At 33.0% G+C, this 9,720-nt stretch overlaps 1 protein-coding gene across 4 annotated transcripts in view; it reads right to left on the bottom strand.

The window, feature by feature from the left end:
• CCDC171 (coiled-coil domain containing 171) overlaps positions 1 to 9,720 on the bottom strand; it is a 399,071-nt gene that overhangs the window by 96,443 nt on the left and 292,908 nt on the right. For all 4 annotated transcript variants that reach the window (XR_001889029.1, XM_017891142.1, XM_017891322.1 and 1 more), the window contains one exon: positions 934 to 1,065. Coding sequence is in view for 3 of the 4 variants with exons in the window: in XM_017891142.1 (XP_017746631.1) it covers positions 934 to 1,065 (132 nt within the window). In the remaining variant the exon portion in view is untranslated. The remainder of the gene's footprint in view (positions 1 to 933; positions 1,066 to 9,720) is intronic.

Below are 9,720 nucleotides of genomic sequence, written 5' to 3'. Positions count from 1 at the left end.
GCACACTAAGTTTTAAGAGACATTTCTCCTTTTAAATACACTAAAAAATAGAGTGCTATTGGACAAGGACAGTCTCTTTTGAAATATGCTTCCTATAATTTACATAATGTTGATAGTTTTCCTTTTTAATGAAGGTTTTGGGCATTAACTGAACACACTGAATTTCATTTTGTCAGATTCAGAAAAACAATCTTAAGGAAAAAATTGATCACAATAACATTAATACAATAGTGACATAAAATACAAGGATACCTACAGCATCTGAAAATGAATGTTTCTAAAAATAAGTTGATTAATGTACTTTAAAGTTATTTGAGGTCTTATGATTTGGTATTTTAAGTTTTATAAATGAAATGACCCAGTTTGCACATCTTACAATGTTCATTAAAACTAAATATTAAAGGGTAAAATACTCTTCAATAGAAAATACAGGTAAGTTTAAGTTTTGCTGAAATTAAATTACTTCATAAGAAATGTTGGATATATTTTGGAATTAATATTGAGAAATTTCAATATTCATCAATTTCACTTGATGTTTACATCTAAAGTGATTTATTATTATTTTTTTTAAAGTTACTTATTTTCAAACAATAAGAGCAACAAATTGAGACTTGCTTAAAGAGATAACAGCCTAGTGTCTTATTGTCCTCTGCTGATAGGAAAGTATTTTCTTTTAATACTGTACTTTGCCATAAAATACATTTTCCTTGGTAAAACACTTTTCTGGATTATTTTAATAGGCTAGTTCTAGGCTTTAAAGAAAAAAACAATATTTTGTAAAGTATATTGTTACATGATAGAAGAAAATGAAGAAACATTTATTTGCATCTCCTTTAAATTATTCACAATACTTTGAGGCTTTCTTTCTCTCTAGTTAGTGCAATTTATTTTTCTATATGTCTCAGCAGCAAACAATGTTATTTAGACTCTAACCTGGCATGCTATCACCTCTGGCCCGCCCTTGAGCCCCTCCATTGCAAAGGTCTCCAGGTGCAGTTTGGGTAGCTGCAGGGTGAAGTCATTCCTACTTGCCGCAGACCATGACAGCGAGATCTGATCTCTGACCTAAAGGGAAAAAAACAGCATCAATGGTAATTCCCCTTCAGACACATTAACTGGGATGAACTGGGTCCCCTTGAGCCCACTGAGTGGACTTGCATTGATCGCTGGACCTGAAATCCATGAATAAATTTAGGACTAATTGATTTTTCGTTGCAAATAAATCTCTAATTCAGAGTGCTGGGGGAGAATGTTAAGAAGAAAAAGCATCCTCCTGCTTGAAATGAGGGAGGGGAAGAAGAGTCACTGGAGCTCTTCTGATCAAGAGGTTTTGAATTATTTTTTCACAGTTCCACCGTAAAAAGAAAAAAGGAAGAAAAAACATTCACAAAATCAAAAACAACAGCAATCTCCTAATCATTATCACCTGCTTAGTAACATGTGGTGTTTAACTGACATGAACTGATAAATATTGGACAAGATAGTTATTAGGTACTAGTCTTTGAAAAGAAAACTTCAATAACATGTACTCTAGAATTAAAACAAATATACTCAACACAAAAGGAGACTTACAAATATACAAGTAAGAGGTTTGTTTGCCCTTTTCACTCTTCTAGAATTGCAGGATTTTATTAAACTAGAGTCTTAATGATTAAATACATATAAACCAACACAGTCACACAATTTCTAAACAAGACAACAGATAAAATCAGTAGTATTTGTACTCTATTTTAAGTATTCGGAAAGGCAACAATACAAACACATCACCGATATGGGAAAAACACCAATTCTCCAGTGTGGAATCACATGCAGTTGATATCACACTGCCACCTTCTGGACAAATGAGAAAATATTCCTTATAGCATATAAATGGAAACATTCAAAACAGTTATTTTGGTTTTAATTTCCAAACTTAGTAAAAGCCTTAAGAATTCCATAGTTTAGTTTGCATTTAAGATCAGTAAGCTCTTGTTTTAATCATATAGTTTAATAATAGGAGTTTTCAATACATAGACATATTTTCTAACTTTCCTTATACTTGGAATAGGTTTAAAAATTTTATCTATTTGCTACCATATATTTAATAAATATTATACAATTAGCTCAATGCCACAGAACAAAAAGTTTTTTATCAGGTAGCAAAGGTCAAAACTAGGGTTAACTATAAAAATTGCATTAATTGCCCAAATAAATATATTTCTATCTCTAGTTTTATCCAAGCAACTTCAAATATAACTTGGCAAAACTATAAGATAGAACATTTCTCCTTCATTTTTCTAGTCTACTCGGGCAGCTTGTAAAACTGTTTGAATTATTTTTATTATATTAATTACTTCCTTAAGATACATACACATTTCACAAAACTATCAAACTCTGAGTTAAAGAAACTCTGCGTTTCTTTAAGCCAGCAAACATACACAAACATATAATGGCATCTTTAACTGTTCATGCTAATCTATGGGCATAAAAATCCTTATAGGTCCCAAGCTGATCTGAAGACTTTCTGTCAATAAGAGAATGTCAAAGTGTATGCTGTAAAACACACTATGATGTAATTTTTATAATGACGTGAGTACCACATGCATGCTGGAATCTCAATTCAGAATATATATTTATCTGCAACAAACACTCTCCAGAGTCTTCAATCAGGATAAGAATGCTGTTTAACTTACTTAGCATAACAAAATAAATCATATTTTACAAATACATTTGGTTTAGGTTTTATATTTTACATGTATGAATACCTTCTCTTGCTTTTTTTGTCACCAATGTGCACTCGGATAAAAGAAAACATTAATGTGGATTAAGGTTCTGAGAATTTATCAACATCAAACCACTAGTGTTTTGCCTTCTACCCTTCTGAACCACAGTCAATAGATCTAAATATTTTACTGCACCCTGGCCAATTCATTGTTTGATGTTTAAAAACTCACCCAGAATCAAAGAAAATTTATTAAATTTGAGCCCCCAAATGAGATACTATTAGCTTTGAAAGTCAAGTTTAACTGCGATATTGATGATTCTCTTTTTTCTGTGACAAAATTCACTAGGGAAATCCTGGATGTCAAAGTACAAAAGCAGATTGCTAATATGGGCAAAGAGGGGGGAAAAAAACCATAAGCAATGTAAGTATAATCCACAACACAGCTCAAGCACTGGAGGTCCTTTAACCTGATTAGCATCAGGCACCATACTTCATCCATGAAGCTTGACACACAGTGAACAGTAAGACACATTTTATATTCTCTAAATAAACTTTACGAGCAATGTTAAGCTGTGGCATCTTGGATCTAAAACTGATTTATTGTCATTTCAATAGTTTTGGTATAATATTACTTAATTTGCCAAATTAAATAATGCTTTATATTGAATAAAAAATCTTGCAAAATGCAGCTATTTTTGCTACACCTAATGACGAACATCATAATCATTTGAATAATATGCATGCTTTAATACTTTCATTTAATTACAAATTATCTGTTGAATCAACTTGACAATGCCATCAAGAGTGAGAGACCCATGATATATAATAGATGCAATATCACAAATACTTCTACTAAAATTTTAAGAGTTTTTTCCACTTTTAAATTAAACCGGAACTTTGAGAGCATCTAAAATGTTCTCAAATATTTCTAGGAAAAGTTTTTAGAAAAGTGTTGTAAAATAATTATCTATAAATTATTTTATTTTAATGAGTAAAGGGAGTGAAAGCATCATGTTGAAAGAATACAAAACAGTGACACTAAGACAAGCAAAAATACAATCATGCAACAAATGAGAAGAAAAGAAAGATGAAAAGGAACAGGAGTAATAAAGGGTAGAAGGGAGAGACTTTAGAAAGAATGCAGAAGGCAAGTCTGAATTTCAAGGTGTGAACAGGGAGATTCAACACAGAATAGTAAGAAAGGACTCTCACCTTGTTGCATTGTTTGTTAATGAAAAGAAATAGAACAGGCAGGCTGAGAACAAAGTAACATATTAAAAGAGAGATAATTTGGAATTTTTTTAGGAAATACAGCTTATTGGATACAAAATTCTTATTTTCAAGAACGAGGATCTAAAGCAAATTAGTTACTGTCAAAAAAGTTTTGAAGTAATATTAGAATAGTAAATTATATTTTTTCTAAAAGGAAAAGTTTATCTTTTAAAGTACCAAGCTTAGTGTGAAATAGGAATAAAACAACCAGCAGTCACCTGTCTGTAGATTAAATTATAATTTCAGAAGTCAATCCTTAATTATGTTTATAATACATTATTCATCCTATAAGATTCTATGCCTTTTTATTCTCATTTATTTATCAATATGACTAATACATGTATATAATGTTTTTCTTCTTCAAAATGCCTAACAGCTCATTTTTACCATATAATTTTTTCACAGAATTTCCCAATATAAATCTCAATTATCAAATGTTACACATTCCATAACGTTCTTTAAAATCATGCAATATCATATTTTAGAATAATTTTAAAACCTATATTACTTCTACTCTAAAATTTTGATTTTAGAAAGAACAGTTTACTTTCTCTCTTTCTTATTACATACTTTCAGAAAGGAGATACTTCTAATAGACATATCATTAAAAAAAAACAGGAGAAGAAAATAAATAAAACTTTCTAAAAGTCAAAACGGTGTCATGAAATATATTTATTTCAAGATAAATATATAATCCAGTTCTAGATTTAAGTGATCCACAAGATCCATACTGTACTATTCCTATTTCTCTGATTAGTCTTTACTCACAAATAAACAATCTGTTTTCTAACTTTTATGCTCCTACCAAAACAAACAAACAAAAAAGTTGTATCTGCTAGATATCAATTATGAAATTAAATTAGTCATTTCTAGAAAAATGGCTCAACTCCCTCCATCTTTTATCATGCACAGCTATAAATCCATCTGGACTCTATGTTCCAATTCAAACAAAAAAAAAACACTCATGAAATTGTTTACTAGCTGTATTTTTACCAATCAGATACCAAGCCAGAAGACCTCAAGGTATACATAAAACTGAGGTTGAGTTAAAACACATGTAAGAAGATGTATACATTCTCTGAATTCTGAATGCCTGGGAAAGGCAACGATATCAGGGCTTCATGACATACTTTTAATCTGCTTCAATTTTATTTACTCCTATCTATTATGGCCTCCAATGCTTCAAAATAAACCTTTTTACCAGATATATTCCAATATGAAAACAGACCTCTACAATATTTCTTATAATCTCCATTTTCATCATCCTGTGTTCACGTTGTACTTTGCCTCCATTTTCTTGTCGTCCTTTGTCCTACTCCCTCCCTTGTACTTCCTTCCATTCCCACTGATTCCTTACTGCTTCCCCTTCTTCCTTTTATTTTTCATTCTATGTACTAGAACAGCCTACATACTATTTTTCAACCTATGCACCAAAGAGCAGTGTACAGTCAGCACACTACAGCCTGGGAACCAAATCCAGCTCACTGTCTGTTATTATAAATAAAGTTTTATTAGAGCTATACACATTCATCTACCTATTGTCCATGGCTGCTTTCCTGTTACAATGACAGAGTTGAGTAGTTGAGACAAAGACCATATGGTTCACCAAGCCTAAGATATTCACTATCTGACCTTTACAGAAAAAGTTGGTCATCCCCTGCTCTGGAGATATAGAAGAAAGATAATTTTTTCATTATCTATAAAGTTTTTTTTTAAAGACTACCTCTTACCAGAGAATCTACAAACAATTTCTAGTGAGTCAAGTTTATATCGCCAATACAGAGTGCCATCTCAAGACACTTTCTGGTTCCTTTCCTCAATGTTTCCAGAAATCAGTGTACCGTCTCCTGATACCACAGCTAACTTTCCTGGTCACAACTACCTAATTAACAGAAATTCTGGTTAAACAAGTGGAAGAGGCATACTGGAGAGTCTTTTGCAAATACAAAGAAAAGGGAACTAGCCAGAGTTAACCATATACTCTGTAATACACAGTAGCAAAAAAAAAAAAAGAAAAGAAAAGAAAATACCCACTATGCTTTCAGAGGCTCTTAGTAAGTATTGTCAGATAAGAACACCATTCTAAACTCCTGAATTCTACAATGTAAAAGAAAGAAAAAATAATTTTTTTAAAAAACCATAATTAGTTCAAGACTCTGATATGTACACAGTGATAGGAGGAAGGATCAAAGTGTGTCAATGCAATGAAAATGATATTCAGGGATAGGATGGTTATCCCTAAATGGATACTTTCCCTCTTCTTTAACCTTTTCTTTAACTATTTAATTAATCAAATGGACAGACAGATAACAATACTACTTCTATTAGTAATAATACAATTAGTACCTCCCAAAGTACTTCATAATTTTCAAAGTTCAGTTGGCCCTCCATATCTGTGGGTTCTATATCCATGGATTCAACCATGAATTGAAAGTATATATTTTAAGCTGCATCTGTCCTGAATATGTACAAACTTTTTTCCTTTTCATTATTCCCCAAACAATACAGTATAATTTAGATAGCACTTACATTGTATTAGGTACTATAAATAAATCTAGAAGTGATTTAAAGTGTATGGAAGGATATGCACAGATTATATGCAAATACTACACCATTTTATATCAGGAACTTAAATATCGTGGATTTTGGTATCCACAGAAGGTTTGGGAACCAATTCCCCAAAGAAACCAAGGGACAACCGTACTCTCCATGCTACATCACTTGATTCTGCTATCCACCTTGTGAAATAGTTATTGCCATCTCTAATATCAAGATACTAAGTCTAGTGTTCTTAGTGCCAAATAACAATGCATTTTAATATCTATATATGAACAATTAATAGTTGAAGAAATTACTTAAGATTTTGGTACTTCCATTTCCCTATTTTTTTTCTTTATATCTATTGTTTGGCAATCTTAGCAACAATGTTTGTTTCATAAAAATGGTTTTGTGATAATCAATGAATATTAAACATCTTTATTTTCCTCAATAGTTTCCTTGCACCTGCGGGTATTCTCATTCATTCATTCATATCCTCTCTCTCTCTCTCTCTCTCTCTGTCTTACACACACACACACACACACACGTGTACACACGGGCACACAATTATTACACTAAGAAACAAGTCACCTGTGTAGCAATCATCCTTATACAATGATCACAATGTCATAACGGAGGATCCCCAAACCACAATGTCCCAGGATATAAGCAACAGTTCCTGCTGTGCTCCACACCTACTGGAAAGAGACCCTGACACTCTCTCAGCAGAAGCAGGCATTCCATTGGCACTGCAGCAAGCATAGAAACTCATAATTTGAAAAGTGGGAGGTAAGCAACTAGCCCTCTTTTGCTGGCAGGTTATTTAACTTAACCTACAACTCTGGAGCAAAGCCAGAACTCTCCCATGACTGCCAGCTGCTGTCACCAGAAAAGAGGGCAAAATCCACCACCACAACCACACCACACATTATAGTTACATCCCAATTACAGAAATTAAAAAAAAAAAAAAACTGATCTCTTGAATCAAATTATCAATCTGGCTGCATCCCAATTAAAGATCTAAAAAACTGACTATTCAAATCAAATTATCAAGCTGGAAAATACGGTGATTTAATCATGGACATCTTATAAAGTCACTAGATAACATGATAAATCTGTGGCATAGGCTATATACTACAGAATGCACCTCACAGAGTGCTTTGACCTTGAGCTATTTAAACAAACAAACAAACCATACTTGAGAATAGAACAACACTCATCCACACAGATATATTTTCATTCCTAAGATAAATTATTTTAAAGGATAAAGACAGATACACGCTGAAATTAATTATTTAGATGTGTTTAAGCTAAAAACTGCTAAGCACATGTACATGATATTCTGTAGCGTCTTATCTTCAGTTTGTCAAGGTTTTAAAATCCCTCTTGAGCTGGAGTATCATTTTTAGCTTGGCTAGGTCAGAATGACACTGCACAATATGAATAATGACACACAAGACAGCTATATGGACAGAGTTGTCATCAGCAAGCCAGCTGTGCTAACACCTGTGTGTCCTGCACAGCTGATCTTCAGGAACCAAGATCAAGAAACTGAGAATAGAGTTCAAAGATCGTAAGTAACATTTAGAGAGTCATTGACAAGCTACTAAAAATTGGGTTTTTTAGAGGCAGAGGATCATGTTTCAACTTTTAAAACACTGTCAGTTTCATAAATTAAAAATTATTCTTTGCACTCCTTATAAATGCACTGAAAACTAAAATCAAAATAACTATATATTATTTACTCTGATTTATCATTGTTAATGTAAAATTGTAAAATTATATTTAAAGATTTGGTTATACAGTGTCTTCATCTATCATATCCTGTTTGACACTATTCCATTCCACAATCCACTCTAAGAATAGAAGTAATCATCTTTCTATCTCATAGGAATCAAACTAGTCTTTCCAAGAGATATTCTGATAATTGAATTTAGGCTTTGTTCTCTAGGTCTTGACTAGGCAAAGTGAAATACAGATGCTATTTTTAGTAATCAAATAAACAAAGCAGGTGACAATATCAGTAAAACTTCCATTAGAATCTAGAGATGGCTTTAGTTATATTTAGAGACTATATGGTGGTAAAGTTTGACTCATTCCACAAACATTCATTAAGTGCCTACTGGGTACCAGGCACAGTGATAGATGCTGAGAATATAAAAATTAAGGAGACAGAATTCCATCCCTCAAGGACTTCAAACTCTAGTAGCATAATTAATCTCTTGAAATGCATTTTCTAGCTTCCCATTTATCTATAATGTCTTGTTTCTCCTGTCAATTGCTATCCTGCCTTCTTTCTTTGCCAGAGTATTATGTTAATCAATCTCAAACCTTTATCTTTAGCCCTGACTTTTCCCTTGAGGTTCAGACTCACACATCCTGCTGATTATCCCACATTACCTTAAATTCAGTATTTCCAAAACAAAACTCATCATTGTCTCCCTTCTCCCTACTTAATAAAAATAAAAATATGCAAAAAGGCTGTTTTCTATATTCCCAGATCCTTTAATGGCACCCTTGCCCCATCAGGGGAATCATCCTCCCCTGCCTCTTTCTCATCATCATATGCCACTTTGCTGAATAAGTTTCACATCCTTTCTTCTGCCACCACCTACCATCAGTCTTCTGGTTCAACCCTTCTCAGCCCCCATCTAGCCTAATGCTATAGCTTCTTAATAGAACTGTCTATTCAGACTTGTGGCTCTTAAAACCACTTTTACTACTCACTATATCTAGTTTGCAAAATATTCTCTCTAGAGCTCAAATTTTATAAGAAAATCCAACCACATCAACCCCTAGCTTAAACCCTAGTATGCTCCCCGCTCCTTCCATTATATGATCCAAGCTTCTTAGCATGGCAAAAAAGTCCTTCCGTGACCTAGCTACTATCTGCCTCATTGAGCTTCATCTCTTTCACTCTTTTTGCATTTAATACTGAACTGAGAATATTTAGTCATTCATGCGTCCATGAACTTGTTGCTCATGCCACTCTCTTTGCTAGCATACTTTTCCCATCTTTCTCACATTTTGAGGCCCCACCCAGGCATTAGTTTTCTTCTTCTAAGAAAACTCCAGTCAATCCCTGAGTCTTCTAAGTATGCCACATATGAGAATATCTATCTATATAGAATGGTGATACACACACACACACACACACACACACACACACACACAGAGTTGAACTTTGAACAACATGTGGGTTAGGG

Source organism: Rhinopithecus bieti, unplaced genomic scaffold, assembly GCF_001698545.2.
Source record: "Rhinopithecus bieti isolate Rb0 unplaced genomic scaffold, ASM169854v2 scaffold_71, whole genome shotgun sequence".
Classification (NCBI taxonomy): domain Eukaryota; kingdom Metazoa; phylum Chordata; class Mammalia; order Primates; family Cercopithecidae; genus Rhinopithecus; species Rhinopithecus bieti.
The sequence above is the reverse complement of the archived record's forward strand: the minus strand, read 5'-3'. Positions and strand labels throughout refer to the sequence as shown.